We start from the raw sequence: 24090 nt of genomic DNA on the forward strand, positions 1-24090 counted from the left end.
CAACAGGTTATCAGATAAATCCTAAAGACTGCTTTTTCCAATGTTCTCTCTGTCAGTATAAAAGTCGAGTCATCCCACTGTCCCTGTCTGTGGAAATAAATAACCTGTGAAAAATAACCTCTTAGCTCTGTAGGCAGTCTGCTGTGTTTGTTTCTTCTGTTTTTGGGCTTTGACTAAACATTTTTGCATTGTGTGACATCTGCAAATGTTTTAATAGCTTAGTTACTAGTCATTGTGGTTTCTAACTCCTAATCTCCTCTTCCATCATTGCATGAAATTTTGAAATATTTTACTAAAAATCTTTAAGGAATCTCAGTTCAAATTGACACTGATAAAAATTTGGTAACATTTTACTGCACCAACTTGGAGATATGACCAAATACTACACAACCACATACATTTCTCTGAATTATAACCTTTCACCAAACAAATTCTTTAACAAGCTAGTTCATTCCCATGGCATCAGCTTCCTAATGTTATTTTCTATCACTGGTACAAATTTGGTTGCACTATTTGGAGAAATTCCACTTCAAAATCCCCTCCAACACTAAAACTTACACAAACAGATACATTTCTCTTAACTTCCTCAATAGGTTAGTTCTCCGTTGCCATCGCATCAGCTTCCTAATGTACTTATCTATACAAATTTGGTAGCATTATTCTGCAGCATCTTTGAGAAATACAAATTCAATTTGTCCACCAAGATGACAAAATATATAAATAAAGTTTGTAGTTAGTTTGGAGAATTCTGTAAATCAAATCAAATCAACCATCTGTATACGTAGTCTCTTTTTTTTAAGTGTAGCCATTCATTTAATAATGTTCTTCATACTTTAGTTTATCCTTGTTATGGTTTCTACTTCCTACTTTAAATTTATAAACATCTTTCCTTGCCACATCTGAGAAATCTCATTTCAAAATAAGCAAATAGAAGTGACGGTTACTCATTATTTCCCCCAGTTGGAGGGTTACAACACTGTTACAAATTTGCATGGCTGACCTTGTGTCACATGGTGCAGTTAATTGCTGGGAGAGTTCAGGCTTATTTCGACTAAATTTAAACCTTTTTATGTACTTATTTATTTATTATTAACTGAAAGTGAAGCTACTCTATCTGGCCAAATCTGGCTGCCTTAACACTTCAGAGCTCCAGGGAGTGCCCACAGAGACTGTGAGGGAGGTGCACTTCAACACTTTCTCCCATGATGAATGAGTTTTATTGACAAGATGTAAGTAGTCAGCAGAGAGCAACCATGGAGACTAGAAGGGAAACCATGGATATTGTCCATGGGGCCTGCAGAGGGAGCTGATCAGGTTCAAGTGCCGATTATTAATACACTCTAAATGGCTAATGTAATAACAAACTGCTCACTATGATTGAAGCATCAGGAAGTGGCCATATAGGTAAACCCTAACTTTAAAAAATACAGGTTTCAATCCAACTTTAACCAGATTACTGTGGACCTAACACATTTTGGGCCATTTTAAGCTAAGATGGCTGAGTTATTTACAGTATCTAACCCAACATAACTACTGATGAATCAGGTTGTCTTCGGTTAGAATGAAAAATTCTGGGTTTTACCCTATAAATCAAAGACCTAATGCTAAAAAGTTTTTGGGTGATTTTCAGTTTGAAGTCCTGTTACTGTAGATAATTCCTGACTCCCACTCTTATTGCATAAACATAGAGATGTTCATTGTGCGTATTTACTGATGTTACAAAATAATGTGACTTAATGCGGTTTTCTTTTTATTTCAGACAGAGAATAGGCTACATTGCACAGACAGATGTTAAAAACACTTGATATTTAACTGTAACAGTTAACAATAAATGTGTTAAAAAGTATAAAATGACAAATGCTCGGGATCAGCGGTGTGCTCTCCAAGCCACAACATATAAGAGGACGGTCTTGTATCTGTTAGGTGGAGAGAAGCAGGTGGACTGAAATGTAGGAGACAGCAGGAAGCAGGAACTGAAAAATCCATATCTATTTGTTCAACACTCAGGAATGTAGGCGAACAAAACAAAACTGAACCACAAAACTTAAATACAAACTGAACCAATGAGGGAATAGGGAACAGGTAACTAGACAGGAGAACAGGCAAGGAGCTGATTGGCTGGGGAAAACACTGGGAGCAGGGCACAACTGTAGGAGCCATGTATTTGACTTGTGTTAAATGTAAAATTCAAGCACTAGGGGGTCTATGGTAAAGGCCAGACTGGCCACAGGTTATTTAAGTTCATCCCAGTTATCACATGTGTTGCTGATGAAAAGGAGCAAACAGTTTTTGACTGTGCTCAGATTTATTGTTTGGCTGTATTTGTTTTAACTTTATGTTGAAAGCTTGGGAAGTGACAAACTATACAGGAAATGGATATTAGTAACAAAATAACTGCAGCATATATGAAGTATTGGAAAAGACTGAATATTGTTTCTGAGTACACATATATAGGTATTTTATGCCATTAGTAGCCAGTAGCTGCTAAAGAGTAAGAATTAGTCACTACAAGGATTGATGTGGAAATGATGTGGATGTTGTGAAGAGGAACTGACCTTAAAGCACTTGCTAAACATGTTTTACTGCAACATAATCTGGGAGTGGTTTCCTGATCATGCCACTGATATTAATGTTCTTAATCCCACTGAACATTCATTAAACACTGAGTAGCACCAGCAGTAATTTTGAGTGAGTATGTCATGTTTCATATATCAGGGAGATATTCATATATATGAGTTCATATAGTGACCTTGCTGCTTCAGAAAAGAAAAGCAAAATTGTTTAACAATGAATAAGAAAAACTACATCACAAACTACATCACTCAAAAGTTGACTATTAAGTTTACTGGAAAGTGTAGCATATGTAATACTTTTATGTATTTAGAATCGATGCAGTCAGACTTTTATGGTAAAATAGGAATAAAAAATGAAAACTGAATGAAGTAACTGAATGAGTAAGAGGCCACTGGTTTGTCACATTTCCTCTTTTTTTTCTTGGAGTGTGTACCACTCCAAGAAAAAAGGGATAATAACTTGACAAAAATGGTTGAGAGAAAATCCAGATCAGTGTGTCCACAGGACCTTCAGTGGGTGATCAGGCCTGTGCTGTTTTTCTCCTCTGAAGAAACCTGAAATGAGATAAACAGCAAGGTTGCAATATGGCTGTCACATCATCCATTGCTAAACATTTCTCTTACAAGCAACTTATACATCAAGAAAGAAGATGAATAGTGAGGAGCACATTGGATCATTGGTTTCACTATAACGTACCTGTGCACAATTAAGTCAACTCTGGCTTTTGTAGTGCATCTGTTGGGCCAGGTGGACCAGTGCTGATTAATTAAAAACACTGTTAATATTACATACATGTACATTAAAGCACAAAATACAAAACTTAACAAGAAGGTACATACAAAGCAGCACAAAACACAAAAAACTTACAAACGATAGCATAAAAGATACCAAAAAATGTGTTGTTATTATATTCTGTTAATATTAATATTACATACTGTTGTTACATCATGTTGACTTACTTTGTTTCGGAAGAATGGCTTTCTTTAAAAGCAAGAGGAGATGACATGGATGCTGGTCTCTTTACAGCTCTAACATAAAAATATAAAACAAAACACGATTTACACCAGACCTGAGTACATCTGTTCCCTCATAATTCTGCTAATTGCTTTGTATGTTATTATTTGTTGTGAAAAATATGTTGTGCATTGTGATACACTCCCACCCCTCTTTTTGTGAGGGATAGGGGATGTTTAGGGGGGAGGTAGCAGGTCAACAGTATATGTCACGTAGAAGTAGTATACACCATCTGAAAGCTGGGAGCCTGAGGATTAATTTGAGATACAGTTCAGCACTGCGTGTCAAGTTTTTCTAGAAATACATCTGTAATGAACATTGTGTTTTGGTTAGGCGCCTATTCACATTTTGAAAGTTTAGAGTGTATAAGGGCCTAGAACATTATGATGGAAGTATATGACGTCCATTTCCATGCTCAATTATGTCTCATAAGTTGTTGTAGCAATTTTTGGGTTAACACCATTTGTTATACAGATTTGTTGCAAAATTTAACCATTTCTGATCACTTGAGAATTGATAAAAATGGTCAAAAATCCCTCCAAAATACCACATTAAGACACCAAGACCTTGAAGAACACCACAGAAAAATTCATGCTGTGATTTGGTATCAAAACTTTTCACATTTGGAGTTTTCTGTAAGAATTGCATTTTTCTTTGATTGGATAGTGAGCACTTCTGTTCTGGAAATTGCTCAGAAACCCCCTTTTTGTCAATATACCTAGAAGAGCCATACATCCCCTGATTGTTCTAGGTCTCTAGTTTGTGGGTATTAAGTTTCATGAGGATGTGATTATCCTAGAGGTCACAATAGGTCATTTTATTCAGTGAGGTCAAGTTTCAACAAATGGTCTCACTATATTGAAATGGCTACTATGGGGACTTACATCATCACACATTAATACAATTGGGCACATTGACTCCACAAGAGTCTCAGCTTTCCAGTCATGCCAAATTTACACAAATCCAAGACTGTTTAGGGACCCCAGTATGCAGAGATATTCAAATACACAATGATTAGCACAAAGTGGGCATGTCTGTAAAGGGGAGACTCGTGTACCCATAGAACCCATTTTTATTCAGATGTCTTGAGGTGAGAGATCACGGGGGTTGGAAGACAGCCATACCAGTTTTTCCCTTGCCAAAATTTAGCCTAACTTTGGAGCATTATTTACCCCCCTTCCCAACAAGGTGGATTCCTTACGTCGTCACTACAGCCTCTGAAAGACAGTAATGTCACCTGCGGACGCCAGCATCCACGGGGAGTGGAAGAGGTTAAGTCCAGAGTGAGGGCTTTAACAGCAGTTTTCAGATCAGAAGTTCTTCTCTCTCTCAAAGTGTAAACACATAACTCATAAGAGTTATAGATCTAAACCTTAATTGATAAGGAGAGCACTGTTAAGCTCTTATTGACCTCAATACAATCTGCAGGCTGTGTCTCCTCACTCTCCCATTTCTTAAACTTACAGATTCTCTCTTCCTTCAAACACTGTGTGTACACATATCATACATCCTCATGCTCAGCTAGTCCTGCTGCCACTAACAATGTACAAATCTTGGGGATAGAAGCTTCCTTTTAGGCAAATCAGTTTCTCCTCAGCAAAATGTAACTTGTGCTGCATGTTGCTGGGATTCTTATGCTTTTTGTGTACCAACATGCTACGCTACTCCATCTCCCTTTATTATTATAAGAATATCAGAGCTGCAACCCTCATTTTTTGTGTGCAATTAAAGGTCTGAAGATGAAAATCTGATCTTGCTCATGGTTTAACTGTGTGAGCAAAGTTATCTCAGTGCATAACACTGCTGTCTTACAAACACTAGGTTATAGATTCGATCACACCTGCAGGCAACTTCATAAAACACTGACTGCAAGTTAAGTTACTTGAATGAGTCTCTGATGAGTAGATCAAATCCACCTGAGTATCATCTGAACACACGCTTCAAAGGAAGGAATACAGCTCAAGGAAATCTGACCTTCTGTACAAAGGAGTTAAGTTAGTCAATGCCACAAATGTACTTAAATTTGATTGCTGACAGAAATAGCAGAATCTTAAATATTTCTTCTTCATTTTACGTCATAACTTCTTGTGTTTTTAAATGTTTCTGAATCCTCAAACTTTCTGATTATTTCCAGGTTTACATGAAAATATTAGAGATTTTCACTGTGTTCTCAGACTTTTCATAATCCAATTCCTTTGAAAACATTATTTTAACAAAAGTTTTACCAAATCAGTGATGTTCCTTTGTCTTACCTGCACTTTAAGATACTGTGGTATTTTTTCACCATCTCAAGCTCTGTTGTAAAATCTAAAAAACAAAAAACAAAAAAACCCAAAACACATTGTATAAAGAAAATGCATTATTAATTCCATTATTGGAAATGTATTGACTTAATTTCAATAAAATATGTAGAGAATTTCTAGTCATTTACATATATATTTTTTCATTTTGATATGTTGCAGTTACCTGGGAGTGCTGCATCATCTGTCTTGAGTGACAGCTCAATTGATGTCTGCATAGTTTCCTCCAGTGTCTTCAGGATGTTTTCCTGATTCAACATCAAAATCTTTGTCACGCAGCCAAATATTGTTTTCTCTATGCAAAATGTATTGAATCATATAAGAATTGACTGCTCAGACTGAGCAAAATGGTTATAAAATAGACACATAAGTATCTATATGTTTTTTATTTAGATCAATAACAGTAACATTTGTTTTTACTGTATCATCACCGTATTTTGTATGATTAAAAGTGACAAACCTTCAACTGATTCAGCTGGGCCAACATATCATCTTTAGCGTTCTCAAACATGGTGTTCTTTGAATCACGCACATGCATCTCAAGAGTGTCCCTCATGTTTTTCAGAGTGTCCTTTCCTCTAAACTCGGCTGCTCCTACAATAAAACAGAAAATTGTTGTCTAGCTACATTTTTCTGCAAAATAACAATAAATTCAAATATTATTATAGTGTCAGGCTGGATATGTCATGTTCTTCCTTCTTACTTTTATAGCATTCTTGCATGCTGTTCTTGATTAACTCTGTCAGACTGCTGTAGATGGTTTTCTTTTTGTCCCGGATAATGTTGTGGAGTTTTGTCTTAATCTTTTCTTCCTTATAGAGAAAACACAGAGAATCAACATGTTTATAAATCAAATACTGATAATAGAAATAAGACTCATCATTTTCTCTTTTCTTTTACAAATTTTCGCTGAACCTGTTGTAAATATTTTTTGCCCACTTAGGTCAGATTAAAAATGTGTGTATGTTATCAAATGGAGCAGGTTCAGCTTGCAGCAGCCATAAATGTAGCATCTAACTCCAGTTTTGACTGACAAAAACAATTTTGTAAACATTTATGATATTGATAGAATTTTCCATGTATTGCAGTGAATATTAATGTGTCAACAGATTTTTGTGTTTAATTATTCCTTAATGTTGAGTCTTATTCTAGTTGTCAGATTAAGGAAAGATTATGGTTTGGGTACAAAAAAATGACTTGGTTAATATTACAAAAACATAGTAGTTTAGGTTACAATTACCACTTAGTTTAGGTTGGGGGACCAATGTCATCATGGTTTCAATAACAACCACTCGGTCATGGAAAACTGTGATCACGGTTCAAAGGGGTCATATCATGCTTTTTGTGATTTTCTGTCATGTACAGTATATACTGTTATAATGTCAGATGGCAACGTTAAACATAGCCAACAAAACATGAGGTGAATGTATGTAAAAATGCTCCCTGAAAGTCAAAAGCCAATGTTTCTGCTCATTCTGAACGCTCCGTTTGCAAAGTTATCTTTACTTCCCCATCGAACTGACGCTAGATTGTTCACATAAAAGTGGCCGTTTGTTCTGTAGTCTTTGTTGCTAAGGTCGTTCCATGTGCTGTTCATGTTATCCAGGTGTATATTTCTGACTGGATGTATTTGAGAAGTTGACATTTTGAGTAAAAACGAGAAAAAGAGTGAAATCCTACTACCATTGTATGTTTGTGTAGCTTCCGGAGGCGGAGGTCTGCTGAGGGGCAGCTTCTGAGAGCTGGCCAATCAGAACAGAGTGGGCTCATCAGGAGGGGGGCCTTAAAGAGACAGGAGCTAAAATGGCCTGTTTCAGACAGAGGCTGAACTGAGGGACTGCGGTAAAGGGCCAGTATAAGATAAATAAGGAATTTTTTGAACTGTCAGATATTCCAGTAGAGCCCCAAATATAAATATAGACCTGGAAATGTGCATATGTATCCTGTAAAGAAACGAGTGTTAACTATCGATAGGGAATGGGAAACAGATAGCAGCCATCTATATCAAAGTCTAAGATTTTGTTGACCCATCCATCGACCTCTACTTAGCCCCTCTGTGGACTTTGTGGCTCTAAAATAACTTCATACTGCATCACCTTTTGTTACTGGTGGATAAGAGTCAAATTACTTCGGCCACTGGAGGGCTTTGTTAGTTGAACGTAAACATTATGTTGTTTTAGGGCATTTTCTGAGGAGTGGTGCTTGTTGTTTTTGTTGGGAAGACAATCTCTCAGTGTCCCTTAACTAAACTAATGGCTTAATAATGGACAAGGGGTCAGCAGTAAGCTTCAACCATGGGACAATATCATTAGGGGGTAGTTAATCAGTGCAGTGGAAATGCAGGACTATCTGTTTATTTTGCTCCATTCATTTAAGAATAAAATTGATTTATAACACTGTTTAGGATTGTATTTGAGGGCAGATGTTTTTACATTAGTAAGTGAAGGCTAACAGAGTTACAGCTCTTTTCAAATACTCATTTGGCTAAAAGCTGTGCAAATATATGTTCTGTGTTGTACACACTAGAGATGTAAATGGTAAATGGCTGTTCATATAGCACTTTTTATTGAAAGCACTCTACAGTGTTTCTGCTGCACCATGCAATGCTCCAATAACATGGCACAACCATGATATTAATGCCTCCCTTCCTTCTTAAATAAAGGATAAGGATAGAATATAATGATTCTCGTGTTTTACCTCTGTCTTGAGAAACGTCAGTTGCAGCTCAAAATCTTTGTACTTTTGAATCAGCCCCTGGGTGTCAAGTGAAAACTCACTGATGACCCCGTTGAATGGTCCACATCTTCTGTCATTTCTGAAAAATAGTTGAGATGTTACGTAAGGGCCATGTTTGTATTTTAGTGTACTTTAATATCTACGTTATTATATTTATGCATGATACTATAGCCAAACTCAGAAAATGCTCAAATAATAGGTCTATATGTCAACATAAACACATTTCTTACGGGAAGGTCTTCTTGAATTCCTCATCAATGCTGTCAGTCAGCCATGAAGCTAACTTTGCATTGAGATTAATTTGTTTCTTTTTTTTTGGCTTGTGGGTGCCGTTGTTCACTACTACACACTTCAGTGTCTTGTGAAAAGCACTGCCGGCTCCTTTTCCTTTCTTAAAGAAAAACAGAATTATTTTAAGAACAGTTAACATATATTACATTATATGAAGTGCAAAATTAGTTCTTTTGATAAAACTATTTCTCATTGACAGCACTTACTGGATATAAGAAGGACTTCAAGGTTTTTTCACATGAATCTTTAGAATTTTTGACCCCTTCACTAAGGCATTTTTCAAAAGCCTCATAAGCATCTTTTATGGGTTTTCTGATTTTATCAAGTTGAAGCCTCATGCTGTCTTCAAGGGCTGTGCACACATCTCCATTTTTGCCAGTCTGAAATCAAACAGAACACATTCAAAGTAAATAGCAGTATTTAAAGCTATAAATACCACTTTATTGGGATCCATTTCAAACAGTATTTCATTTTTTTATTACTTTACCTTAAGGAAATTGTTGCCCAAAAACAATAATATAACTATATACATATATCCTATAATCATATTGTCATGTTTGGCTTGATAATTCATGGGGGTTGCTGGTGAAAAATCACACAACTGAAGAAAAACATCATAAAGAGGTTAAATTAACACACACTGCAAATCCAGGAAGCATATTGTAAAATGTCTTAAATGATGTTGATTTTGAATAAGCAAATGTAGTATTTTACAACTTCAATTCATTTTTAACAATCTCAAAAGTGTTTTTGTGATTAAATTGGTATTGTTTACCTTTACAACTGGCAAACTCTCTCTCAAACGCTCTTCTCATGGCCACAAAATGCAACGCAGCCATTTTTCAAGCCTATTTTTCATGCTGATTACTGTGGTTATGCAGCCTCTCTGAAACAACCAAACTTCAAGAAATCGTCTTTCTTGACCCTTCTGGTTTTGGTTCATGTATGTGCAGCAGCGTAAAGCCCAATATGGCTGGGTGACGGTGAATATAGATCAGCGAGTGTGGTGATTATTAAATACTCTCTCAGATAGTCACATCACTGGTCTCATACAAAATACAAAACTACACACAATAGCACATCACATACACCCGCCATGTCAACTAGAAATTAATAATCTAATAAACTAATAAAAGCTTGTCAAATTAAAAGCAAGATTATTTGCGTTCATGAGGAGACCATGAGATGAAATTTAGATTCAGTGGTTACAGAGCTGAGAAGTTTTTAGCAGATTTTTTAATTGGGTTTTGAATGTATTGATGGAACTGCAGCTCTTCATATCATCAGGTAGGGCATTCCACTGAGTTGTGGCTTTCACAGAGAAACCTGACTGCCCAAATGCAGTGCGACGAAATGGTATGGTACAATCTCGTACAGAGGATGTTCTGGAGGATCTAATAGAACTTACTGAGCGAGTGTACACAAAGTCACATAGTGGAGGAGGCGCCAAACCATTTAAAATTTTATAAACTAGGCACAAATTTGAGAATAATCTAAAATTCTGAAAGCTCAGTAAATTGTATTTCTCCAGTACCCTACAGTGATGGAAATGCATTGGCTTTTTGTCTAGAGTTTTTAGAGTTTGTTTGTATGAGGATTCAAGAGGTCTTATGGCTGTTTCTCCAGCATGCCCTCAACATGTGATGTAATAAGACATATGGGAAAGAATCATAGCATGCATAAATTTCTTGGCTGCGTCAAAAGAGAGACAGTTTCTAATATGTCTAAAATATGCTAAGTTGTATTTTATGGTTTTAATCGCTTTTTTAACATGTTTCTTAAAGTTCAAATTTGGATTCTATGTCACACCAAGATATTTAAACTCGGTGACTATGTCAACCCTTTCACCTTTGATGAGAATATCAGCGTTAGGAGGTTGTACCATGGTTTTAGAGAAAAACATACCCTTTGTCTTGTTTACATTTAGACTCAGACATGATTGATCAAGCCAATGTGTGATCCTTTCCAATGCAATTGTTAGCTTAGCAGCAGCTAACTCAGCTGTTTTTGCATGTGTGTACACAATGATGTCATCTGCATACATTTGTAGTTCTACATCATGATACTGTTGAGGGAGATCATTAATATATAGGCTAAATAATAGGGGACCTAAGACTGACCCCTGTGGAACACCCATTGTGCACTTCATGTTACTAAACGTGTGTCACAAATTTGTAATCAGGCATATGCATACAACTTACTCAATCAAATGTGATTTGTGGGAGCTAGCCGACCCCTCTCATTGTAAAATATCACACTTGACCTCTAGCTTGTGGGTATCAAAAACTTTACATTTATTTCTGAAAGTGAGTTGTTGGAATCTAATAAGAGACTGGAAGTTATTTATTTCTCCCCTCTCCTCTTTGGCCTAATCCAATTACACAGTTGAGGGAGGTGTGTGTTCATTCAAACAGTAACAGTCAAACAGTCAAAATATGTTGAGTTATTGATGCTCTTACTGCCAATTAACTGTGTACTTAACTTTAATAAGTTAAAATACAAGGTGTTAACTCAATCTTACCACCTGTCCAGATCTGGCCCCTTCAATCAGAGAAAGAATCCCATGAGCTCCAGAAACATAGTTTAAGTTTTCTGAGTGACGGTCATTGAGCTCTTGCAGAAATTTCTGAAGTTTGGGTATTTCTGTTTAAAAAAAAGAAAAAGAGGGCAGAGTATATACATTAAATATTTACATCTAGATACTTAATGTGATTGTCTACATTTTTCAGGAGACAAATGCACTTGCAGGTTAAAGTTCAAAGGCAAATGCTTAAAGTAGGTTGATACAAAATATGTACTTGATCCATTCAGCACATGTATTGAGACTTAGCCTACCATTCTCATCTGTATTCAGACATTTTCCCTGTAGAAACTCTTTGGAGCTCACCATAAACACTGTGAAACGGTCCTGTTCAAAATGTTTCTGAAAAAAAGAAAAGTTTTGATTTTAAAGGAGTCCTCTACAGAGTTAAATTTGAGTCAGTCTATAAAACTCACCTGAATCTTTTTTCTTTGGTTGAAATTGTTCCGTACATCTTTCTTGGTTTGCTCATTTTCTTTAAATCTGAGATTACGAGCCTCATCTGTTGAACTGTAAGAAAAGATTATATTACTTAATCTTGATTCTATTATCATATCATCAAATGGCACTTCACACAGTATTTTCTAAAACATAACCTAAATTTCAGATTATCATAATTATTTTTTCTTTTGTCAGAGTTAAATTTGCAGGTATTTTTCATCAAACCTGTAACCAATCACTCTGTCATTAATTCATTTTGTGTCATGTATGAAAGTTAAGAGAGCCCAACATACAGCAGCTGAAGAGCATTTCATGAAAACATGAAATACAGAAAATACAAATACAGAAAACATAAGCAAAAGGAAAAACACATTCACTCATTTGAGAACACTAATATTCATGTAATGCAAATGTAAAAAACACAATGAAATACAAAAACACTGCAGACTGAACAGAACATTTCAGGAATGATCTTTTTTGAGACCAACCTAGAAGTCATCTCTGCTTAGTATCTCCACAGACTTCTAGCTCGTCATCGCCAGACTAATTTGTAAATGCGAATTGCTAACCTTAATTGCTAATGCTAACCCTAACCCCTTACTCATCAATAAAACATGAGTTTGCCAGATTTGTCTGGTACCCAAGACCCATTGTGATTCTTGAATAGTCTTAACAAAACAACACCTATGTACACACATATTATAAAAAGAAAGCTAACAGCTTCAAGATTCTCTGTGAAAGTGTATTATTAATTTAAAGACTGTAATTACATCAAAAAAGAAACTTAATTTGAGATTTCCAGTATATCATAAAGGAACCCATGGATCTACTACTTTATATTATGTATTTATGTGAATGTGTATCTCCATTTGCTTTATGTTTCTATATTTGCCCATATTGACAAATTTATCAATACGTTTTCCTCATTTGTTTGTGCTTACTCAAGTTGTGCTCTTGGACATCATGCAAGTCAAATTTTTGGATGTTATATTTTGTTATGTTTTGGTATCTTGAAATGTGTGTTACCGTGCTTTTGAAACTTCAGTAAGATCAGACTTAGTGCAGATGAAGTGAATCTGCTGACACTCGCCACCATTTCCCATGAGGCTACAGGCACTTTCCAGGATCTCCCAGGCTTCTTTTTCATCTGCTGCTCGATTCATTTCCGTTACGATCCACACAGTTGAACAACTTGCAACAAGCTGAAAGCGTATAATGGCAAGTTAATTATGAATAATTAATTATCGTTGCTCTGTAATGACATGATGTTACAGTTTCCAGGTAGCACAGTAATAAACTACAAACAGCATTTTAAATAAATAATTACCTTTTTCCACATTTCATCTCTGCCCTTGTTACAGTCTCCATTTCCAGGAAGATCAACCAGTGTGACATGCTGAAGAAGTTTTTTATTGGGCACCTTAACGGTCACACACTTTACTAGTGGCCAATAACACCCCTGTCTGTCTTTTTCCCTTCTTGTGTATTGGATTAATTTTTCAGATAGGTCTTCAGCCTGCAATAAACATAAACATGAATTTTCTGCTTTTAGTTTTAAGTTTGTTGAACAATTTTAACTAAACCAAACTGAACTTGGCTGTATATATTGTGATTTGAAGTATATATACAATGTAAGGGATTCCTTTTTAATTTATTTTTATTTTGTACTTACTGATTTGCCTGTCAACATCTTCTTCTCAGATCTGAGAAATTCTGGAATTTCTCTGAAATAATTTTTGTCCATGAGTTCATCGGGAGATTTATCTTCCCATCCTTCTCCATAAAGCGCTGACAGCTTTTCACGATATTCGTCATCATCATCACCATCATCACAACCATCTTCTTTAAGGAATTTGTCAAAGTTCCACAACTCTTCTCTCCAGTCCTAGAAAATAAAAATAATAATTGCATTAAAATAAATAAAATGAAATGCTATGTACATATAATATTTATATAAGCCACAGCACAGTTTGTGCAGTAACTGGCTTGATGTAAATACAAACAAATGCAGCTTGTTTTACCTCTTTTGTAATGAACTCAATTTCTGCTTCATAGTTTTGGTTGTCCACGTTCGCCTCCACTTTAATCATTGCTGAGGTACATGCACTGCCACTTCCAGAGGGCAAGAGATTCTCCTCTCCAATGACGGCATTTATCAAGGAGCTCTTTCCAGCCCCTGTTTTACCAAAGACACCAACCAGCTCCCTCTTGTCTGTTTCCAAATCTCTGATTTTATCTCTGTTGAGTTTAAATACAGGTTAATTGAGTAAAAATACAAACACAGAATACAACTTGTAAGATCAGGAAGACAGCAACTGATGAAGAGCCCACTCAAGCCCACATTAAATGAGAGTGTTATTAAGGTGTTAGTCAAGAGCAAATGTTGACAAATGTCAGTCCTTATATACATATATATATAGTATATCAAGCTTTGTTTATGTGTCCATGAATCAAAGAAACAATAGATAATAATAATCAATAAATATATATGTACAAAAAAATAGTTTTGGGATTAGGTTGCATGACATATCTTATTTTAAGACAAGTAATAGTAAGGGCCTGACCAGAGCCGCGCTGGTGATGGCAAAATTTCACACTAAATGTATTACATTTGAATGAAATGGTTGCATTCATTAGGCAAAGTAAATCTGAACAACGATTTCACACTGTGTTCAGATCTGAGTTGATCTCTAAAGGTACTGTCATGTCAAGTCCAAAATGGGGGAGGGGGTGTTAATTGTATTGATAACAACTTATTCAAATTAGATTTGACACCATACCCTAAAAAAGAAGAATTGGTAAAACTGTTTCAAATTGACTATTGCAGTTGATACAACTCATTTTTTATTGCAATTCTCTTAAATTCTAATCAGTTTAATCAAGTCTGAGGTAATTCATATGTTGACCAATAAAGTTGGTTCAACTCATTTTCTTTTTTTCACACATGCTTTACTCAGTTTTCTCACTGTCTTACAGTTATGGTCTATTATTGATTTTGTCATACATATTAAGAAGTTTACTAAACTAACAAACAATGCAATACAACATCAAAATATAATGTACTGACATGTAATACTTACGTCAGAAAAGTGTTAAATGTTTTGCCTTGTTGTATATTTTGTCTGACTTTTTCCATTATTTCCGTCACTTCACCCAGTATGATTTCTTCTGTTAGAACAAAAGTACAGAACTAATTCAGCATTATTCATGCAAAACCAAGTTATTAGTGAGGTGCAGTGTAAGATGTTGTGTCTTGATACACAAAAGTCATGAAGGAAAAGAACCTCCACCTGAGGTGGAGTGGTAACCAGCATGTTGCACAAATATCGTTACCTGCAAGTACCTCAAAATAATAAGCTCAAAGATCTCCATTTAATTCTCTTTGGCAGCACCATTTGGCGACAAGCAGTAATTGCAGGTGTGTTGTTCTTTTGTGCAGATTATATTAATATATTACTGTATTTTTATTTGTAAAGCTTTTATTGCACTTAGAGTAACGTAATGAGTGTAGCTGTTGTCAAGTCGAATACTTCACCTCGTTCACTGTCCTCTGCTCCACTGTGTGTGCAGCACACACACAAGGAGCCCTCACTGAAACACGAGTGGAGTGCAGTAGAGAGGATATAGCGCAACCATAAATGATAGCAAAACACAGCAGCACTGTTTATTTATGTTAATTACCTAATTTATGTGCATTCATTTAATTTCGACTCAGTGTGAGAGTCTCTACTGCATTTTGTTGTGATTTATGGTCACATTACTTTGTCTCCTCTCCTCTGCTCTGAGGAGCACCATGGGGAAGGGCTCAGCCATCCGCATGTGTGCTGCACACACAGCGCAGCACAGGAGAGACAGTTACTGTACATGCAATAAAAGCTTTGTGTGTAAAAAGCCAATAAGAGTAAGCTTTTAAAAAATAAGCCACTAGTAAGTATTATAATACCTGAATTTTCTCCCGGTATAGTGTCACATTGTCGTTTAGTGGTTGGTGATTGACATTTGCCCTGAGGATCCAACTTTTTTTTGCCTAGTTAAAAAAATTTTTTTAAATTAAACAGAAGCCACAAATTCAAACATTAAAACTCTCATAACATTGTTTAGATGAAGCAGGATGTTACTACTTTGGAAAACATCAATGCACTAGATAATTATATATTCTTCGCTGTGTGTCTCACCTTTATCACCTGTGTGGCTGGTGGATGGCTGAACCTGAAGATTAACATAAACATTTTACTCTTAAAACTTATTTTCATCAAGAAATTATATTCATAAAGCTTTGTCCTTTCACAAGGTAAATGGGATTAGGCACACATTTTTACAATCTACCCGTATGTGCTCATCCAATCTTGGATGAACCTGAAAAATCCTGGAAAGTGGAGTCTACAAAAAGGGCAAACAAATGATCCCATTCATTATCCACTTTCCTGCAGTGAACAACACTGATAAAACGGAACAGTTCTCCATTCAAAGACATATGACATCTTAAAATAAAGTCAGCACAGGAGAGTGATTCTCATACTATTACAATTCCTAATGAAATTATGCATTTCATTCACAAACAAATAAATCAGTTGGGCATGCTGTGGCTAGTCTTGCATACAAATAATGTAATTCCACATGTACTATAAGGTAATGTTTCAGTCGAAACATTGTCGTGTCCATGTAGAATTAAAGACAAAGTGGGAACATTACAGCGATGTGCAGGTACTTTTTAGTTCTTTTGTGTAGATTATTGTTACCTGCAAAAATGTATGGATGCTGTAGCCACTGATGATTGTGGATCTAAGTGGTGAAGTGAAGATGTGTTTTTTTACACAACATAGCACTGCATGCTATCAGGTGCTGTTTATTAAGGTGACTGTGTGGGTAATATGTTGTGTTTGGTGTGTGTATTGGAGATATAACTGAAGATAGTGGTGACAAGTAAACACCACTATATCTAAAACAGCCATTACAACACAATCAAGCAGTAAATATGACATATCTTCATCTGAGATAAAGGTCAAAACACTGTCGCTGTTCTATTATTGTTAATTTATGATAATGAAAAAATTTACAAAAAGCTGTGGGACAATTTATGTAATTAGCTCTTCATCAATATATTTTGATATGAAGCCAATACATTAAATCTGCACCCAATACCAATCTGAAATCCCCAAGGTGTTTTCTAATCATATCAGAAAATTACATTGCAAATATCACAGTTCAGGCTGGGACATTCATTGGGAGTCTGAAAAGCCTGTGCTGAAAATTAATACAATAAAAATTTCTCTGGTCAGGAACACTCAAGGTCAAGTGCATGCCTATGTTTGGTCATTTCAGTAATTACAATGTTTTTGCTGTTACAAATAGTATATTAATGTATTAAATGTATTATGTATTAATATTAGTAATAATATAATTTGCTTAATAATATAAAATATATATTTCACCAATTTAACAACATATATAACTGTCCCACATTAGTAAAACCATGCTGTCCCACATTTCAAACCACATTTTCTAAAGTGGGACAATGAAATACAAAATATGAAACATTTTTTCACCATATTATTGCATATTTTGATGCATGAATATATCATAAAGACAATGTGATAAGAATTGGCAACATTGCTTCATTTATGACAAATTGAAATTTGTGCATTTGAGCTTAGGTGTCCCACATTACATTAATTCACCCTAATATTGTACAATGTAATTTGATGCAGAGTGGAGGCTACACTCTGTCACTCCTTACCTGAGTAGAATCAGCTGCAGCTTCATGCTCCTGTTGATAATGCAGAAAATAACAAGACTAAAGGGCAGCACATACTGGCAGCATATGACACATGTCAGAATAGTACACCAGCAAAGAGTTGATGCCTAAGGATGAATCACTGTCTTATTTCTCCAGCATTGACGCAAGTCAACTCCCCAGAAGAGCAGTACTTTAATGTTGTTCACCTGCTAGACTGACACATCCCAGCTACTATACTACATCTGCTGAAAACACCTGCGTTTTGGATGGTTATTCAATAGGCTAGTAAAATACTTTAGGGAGTACTTTCAAATGTTGCCAATTTGTCAGCCATCTAGTAGAAATAGGAAAATTCAGTTCTCAGCCCAGTTTTGGAGATTTCGATAGCTGTTGATTTAACACTGATGAGTTTTGGAGTATAAAGAGTATCAGCCTGCAGGCTGCCACCATTTTTTAAAATGCACTTCTACAGAAAATACTTAATGCAGAAGTTTTAACAGTTGCCGATTTTTTGCCCTCTGGTGAAGAATACGAGATTGTGTTTCTTCTGGATTGGTCTCTGTGAAGTTTTGGAGATATTGTTATTGATGGATTTTACACTGATGAAGTTTTGGAGAGTGTCTGTATTTCACTCTGAACTCTGATCCATTTTAGGCTACTACTATCTTGGATCCGTCATATAAAATTTAGAGAAGACACTGAAAATATAATCTGTATGACTGTAATAAATGCCTTGAATGATCTCATACATATGATATCTATCGTGTAATACGAGACCAAACTGGAAAGCTAGAAGCCTGAAAAATCTGCTGTTCCCTGCTTTTGCTTTTTGCTCTTTCTAATAACAGTAGACAGTTGTTCTGAGACAACAATGATTTCAAAGACCTGACATGTGTCTAAAACATTATCATAACTGCCATGATTGTCAGTGAGATCATTTTAATCTGTCATCAAGACTTTTAACAATATTTAATGATCCTTTAAATTGTAATAGCATGTGTCTACCCAAGTGAAAATAAGAGACCAAACACAGTGTTAGTGTCAAGTATCTTTGTAGAACATTACCTTCAACAACTGGAGTTTCTTCCTGAATATTGCCCTCAGTCCCACTTTTGGAAACAGTTGTTCAATGTCGTGATCATTGAGACAGTAAAGACTTTCCTTGTCAATGCCTTCATCTGTAATTAAGAAATGATCAGTTGTATCAAGTCAATTATTTGAAAATGTCTGCAGATATCTATTTCATAAGGAATGAAACAGGTGTAGATGCACTTTATTAAGCATTTTTTAATAGCATCACAGCCTCTCAGAGCTGCTACAGTGGCTGTATTGGTATAAACAAAATGCATATTCATTTTAATATATGTATCTATTCATCAGTCACTTTTTAGTTTTCATTTCAGTGCTGCTTGAGCTGAGATCCTCATCTCAATAAACAGGTTACTATTGATCAGTGACTGCCAATTTAAGTATCTTCCCTAGTGGTGTGAAAATGTACAAGGATTTTATTGTAAATGCTCTTGTATCCACAACTTGCCATTTGTCAACACTGATCTGTCAGCATTGTACTGCAAAACAACGTTGCAGTATTTTTCAGTCTGTATTAGTAGATATTTAGATTGGCTTTAGTATTGCTCAGTCCAGTATTGTATAATATCTATGCCAACCAAAGAACCAGGGTGATACTTTACCTTTAAATCTATCTATCCATTCGCTGAGACCCCATTCAGTCAATTTGTTACGAACAAAGTCATCCATGTCTGAGAACAGCAACTGAAAGATAAACAAATCATTATATTACATGAAACTAAGGGAAAGGAAGGGGTTATGAAACTCATAATAGCAGACTCAAATCAGAAATTAATGCAAGCATTGTGTAGTTTTGATACCGCTGAAATTATAATCACTATTACACCTCAGCCAGAATTAAACCCACAAGTCCAACGGGTGCGTGGGAAGCCACAAACCACAAATGCAAACTGATGACAGCTAATCACCTCTATTCTGTAGCTGCTCTCTTCTCTCAGTTTTGTGTCTTGCTGTAGGCCTAAATTTTGTAAAAGTTGGACTGTGGTGCTTCCAGTAACACTTTAATGCTACATGTAGGCAGTTAAGTTTTATCTTGAGCTGTATAAACCCAGTTCATTTGGGAGCAGCATCTACTCTCTCCCCACTTGTATCACAATGAACCTGCTCTTGCCTTCTGAAATTGTCTGACTGTAAGGCCTTTTTCAGATTAAACTTTTATGCTTTTTCGGTGTCTCTTGTCTTGAAAACAATTGTTGAGAGACAACTGTGACAGAAATGAAGCCCTGATAACTGATTAACCTTGTTCATCACTATACACCACTAAGAAAAGTAAGTGGCACTGCCAGATTTACAGCAGGCAAAAAAATGTATGAATACTTATTTATATTATTTAAATTAATACACTACAATATGTGGCTCATAAGTAGGGTCAAATCATAAAAATGCCATTTTATAATACTAGAACATTTCATGAAGGTTTAATAATGTCATTGTATCACTAATGACAAGTTTTTTTTTTAAACTGAAAGCAACAGTATGTTTAATTGTATCTCTCTTTTATTCGCCACTACTGCCTTCCACTCAAAAACCTTTCAGTTTGATCATAAAAGACAGAAGGGGTTTACAGACATTGTGGGTTATAAATTAAAAAAACTGTATGTGCATTCTGCCCAGGAGAGGAAAAAAGGGCAGAATGTCTGAGCAGCACCAAGAACAAAGAGATGTTAGTCTTGTGGAAACCCCACTTAAGACAGGGAAAACAGGAAATGGGCACACTGTCTGTGAGGAGCTGCATCTGCATCTGTTACAGTTTTTTTTCTGATTGCTTTGGTACTGTCTTTGAAACTATAGGCTATTTTTTGTAAAACTCTGCACACTAACCACAAAACAAACAAACAAAACATGTTTTTGCATCATTAGAGTACACACAAACCATCATTTGAATAAGCACATGAAGCACCAACACGCACTGACTGTGTAAATGGAAAACACTTGTGGCTTTTGCTTTGTCTGTGTGCAGGGCATAACAGTTTGCAATAAAGTTCTGTCATACATGTAGTGTGTGTGTAACACACACACACAGGTACCCAAATATGTAGTATGGATGTGTATTCCAAAGATAACACACTATCAATACAAATAAGGGAAATGTTGTTTTTTTTTGTTTGTTTGTTTTTTTCCCCCAAAATGTTCTAACACTCCTCAAACAACAAAAGTTTTGCCAGAACTGTGTTAATAAATTGCAAACTGAGTGTAAAGCAGTGAGTTGTGTTTACAGTTTTGCAAAAAACTGTGTTATAAAATTACAAATTGAGTGTAAAGCAGAGAACGTGCATTCAGTTTGGCACACTTGGTAAATGCATTGGCTACAAGTGTTAATGATTTCAGAGATAGTGCTTCAAGAATCACTGTTAAGCATTCCGAAAAAAAACTGTAAAACAAATTAAATCTCTCCTGATATAAATGACTTTATCTGAAAAGTGTTACTTTTGTCCCGATTGCAACCTACTCTGGGTCTGAACATTCAGTTCAGTACACACCAATTATTTAATCTGAAACTGTCTAAAAATGTTCTATTGCAACATCAGCATTGAAGCAGCAGAGCTACGTCTCCGCTATGTTAGACTGAAGGCGACCAGCGTATTTTCAGAGACCTTAATGATGCCAGTACATCCTGCCTACAAAATTCTGAACAAAAGTAAAACAAAATTCTTTCTATGCAATTGTCATATATTTAATTCCTCTACTGAAACGGCCTGTGTTGAACAACAACAAAAAATATGCATACTACTATAACTATTTAGTTACTTACTTATTAAATTTATGGAAGAATCAAAGCAGAAATGTGTAAAACATTAATTCAGAATTTCATTTATTAAACAACAAAAACTTTCAAATCATGGGTTCAGATTTTCAAATTCTGTGTGTCCCAAATAGAAAGACATTACATGACGTAACATAACATAACTTTTCGCCCTGCGTCACAGAGGAACAAAAAGTGAGCAATGGACATAAATGGAAGCTAGAAAAATCAAGCACTGTTGGGATTTTGGCAAACCAGGCAATCTCAAACTTTTTCATGTCGAGGACCTCCAAAATAGATGCACAATAGACCACAGACCTGTGTTTGAGAGGATTCTGTCTGAAAATATCCCCTCTAATATACTTTCCCTGGAAGTTTATGTAATATAAGTGAAGTTAATCTATTTGTGCTTTTGCTGGGAACGTCCTGCAGCCCCCTCAAACACGCCAGGTGGTCTGCTGATCCCAGTTTGGGAATCATTCTTCTAAACAACTTGATAACCACATTACCAAAAATCAATACATAGATACCATAGACTAATAGATACCAAATCAATACCAGCAGTTAGAAAATGATACTAATACCAGCGTTTTTAGTTATCATTGGTATCAACCTCACTCTATAACTCAGTGTCATTAATCTAAATTAGCTAGAGAGTGTTTGTTTGGATGCTGAAACACTTAGTTCCAGTCATACCTACAAAATTGCAAACCAAAATGAGAGAATTAGGCTACATAATCACACAGTTCTAACACCATGACATGTTCTTCAGTTCCTCTGATTTGAAATGACTATTTTTTGGGCTGCTTTGCTCTCTACTTGAAGGCTACAGGCAAATATTTCATTTGTAACTCTTATTCTAATGCAGCCTGTGTGCCTAAATAATGAAACACATAAAGTTTCTGTTCAATTGCCAATGTTTGTGCAAAAGTTTTTAAATAGATGAGTGTGTCCTGAATTGGATTTCTGGTTTTGCCATGGTATCAAATCAGTTATTGAGAGTAGTGGATGATTAATTTTCTGAGCACGTAAGATGTGATGGATTTAAATGAATGTGATGGTGTTTTCAGTCCAAAATGGCGTCAGCGCTACAGCAGTGGTTGTCAAAAAAGCAACGGAGTTTCGTCTCTTGTTCTAGTTCTATACTCTTTGCAATAGGTTCCTTGCTTCAGACCCGGAACTACACGCTTGCTTTAGACTATGGATGTATACAACAGAGTTGCCCGTCTCGTGCATGGATCCATGGTCTCGTGATAGCACACAATACCCGTTCAAACCGCACATCTTGATCTATGGTTTTGATGTGTTTTTTGTGTAACTTATGTCTCGGCAAAGCGGCGAGGCTAGTTTCTCAGGAAAAGTTTTTCGCGGAAGTTTAAGATTAAGAAAAAGTATGAAGGATAATGATACTGTGCCTATGCATTACACAGCAGTCACACTAATTATGAGATCTTTTTTCTCGTAATTTTGATCTTTTCTCGTATTTATGTAAGTCATAATTATGACATAAGGATGATTTTTTTTTCATTGGTGAATGCAATGTGCCTCCATATAGAGTAGCACAGTAAATACAGTTACTGCAGTGTCTCTAATATATTCAGACGTGAATATAATGAATAGAAGCTTAAACAGCATTTTGAGTACAAATCGAATGTATTATTATTATTGTCATTATAGAAGTTAGTGTACTTACAGTTTGACTTTTCCCGACAACACCTCACTGGTGTTTGATATCTTCTTTCTTTTATATTGTCTCCTCCTCTCGCCAGCCTACTCTGCCCTCTCTCTCCATTGCTGCTGGACTATTGACTCCTACTGGTTATTGTAGGCGCCTGCACTGTGGGGGATAGTTTGCATCTTCGGTCACAGATAATAAACTTTATTTATACAGCTCAAAACAGAGTTACAAAGTTCTTTACAAAGGAATATCTAGATAAAACAAATCGGCACTCTTCATTTTCTGTAAAAGTAACAGTGACAATGAAATAGAATAAATCAATCAATCAACAATAAATCGAGATAAAACGAGTGAAATAAACAAACAGAACACGGCTGTCTGCAGTCAAGGGCAACACAAACTGATCCATGATAAATCATAACTTTTGCAGTAGGGTTAGGGTTAATATGTATGTTCTATATGTGTATTTTATCATAGCTAGTATGACAGTGTCTATGTTATATTTGTCAAACTTCTGTTTTGTGTCTTGTGCACACTAAAAGTCATTCTGTGCTCAATCAATCAGTCAACATGTCAATAATAGCGTGCAATCAGTTGTGTGTTTCTAGTGCACATAAGACATGCACACTCTTTTTTTTTTTTCTTCTGTGCTTTTCTTGCTTTGAACACCAGAGAGCAGTAGAAGTCAATGTTTTGCAGGACAGATGTTTTGATTTATCCACACAGGAAGATTCTGTGAGTCAGTCATTTAATACATGTTTATGAAAATGAGTGTGGCATTATTTGGCTGTAGGGTTAAATAACTGAAATCTCAATTATTAAAAGTGTACTCATCACATCATCAATTTGACCTTAGTGACCCCTTCTAACATGGGAGAATAAATTGGCAGGACCACCCTGCAGAGA

At 35.7% G+C, this 24090-nt stretch overlaps 1 protein-coding gene across 1 annotated transcript; it reads right to left on the reverse strand.

The window, feature by feature from the left end:
* Positions 1-1729: 1729 nt before the first annotated feature.
* Positions 1730-23317, reverse strand: LOC121884771 (nuclear GTPase SLIP-GC-like). Its single transcript, XM_042393764.1, has 24 exons — positions 23200-23317; positions 19366-19447; positions 18740-18852; positions 17675-17704; positions 16113-16146; positions 15881-15964; positions 15018-15105; positions 13959-14175; positions 13610-13822; positions 13265-13453; positions 12964-13139; positions 11913-12006; positions 11751-11838; positions 11437-11558; positions 9122-9295; positions 8855-9015; positions 8586-8703; positions 6592-6700; positions 6349-6482; positions 6055-6136; positions 5841-5895; positions 3534-3602; positions 3271-3332; positions 1730-3128 (listed from the first exon to the last, which is right to left on the reverse strand). Exons 2-23 carry the CDS (start codon positions 19430-19432, stop codon positions 3281-3283), a joined length of 2469 nt encoding a protein of 822 aa, XP_042249698.1. The 5' UTR covers positions 19433-19447; positions 23200-23317; the 3' UTR covers positions 1730-3128; positions 3271-3280.
* Positions 23318-24090: the final 773 nt, after the last annotated feature.

The sequence above is a fragment of the Thunnus maccoyii genome, chromosome 18 (genome assembly GCF_910596095.1).
Source record: "Thunnus maccoyii chromosome 18, fThuMac1.1, whole genome shotgun sequence".
NCBI lineage: Eukaryota > Metazoa > Chordata > Actinopteri > Scombriformes > Scombridae > Thunnus > Thunnus maccoyii.

Bases quoted from the DNA above. Each gene is read 5' to 3' on its own strand.
- LOC121884771 (XM_042393764.1), bottom strand. From the start codon at position 19,432: ATGGATGACTTTGTTCGTAACAAATTGACTGAATGGGGTCTCAGCGAA. The intron at 13,140-13,264 runs GTAATTATTTAT...ATACGCTTTCAG, and splicing joins GAGATGAAATGTGGAAAAAG to CTTGTTGCAAGTTGTTCAAC. The intron at 12,007-12,963 runs GTAACACACATT...CTTTTCTTACAG, and splicing joins ACTGAAGTTTCAAAAGCACG to TTCAACAGATGAGGCTCGTA.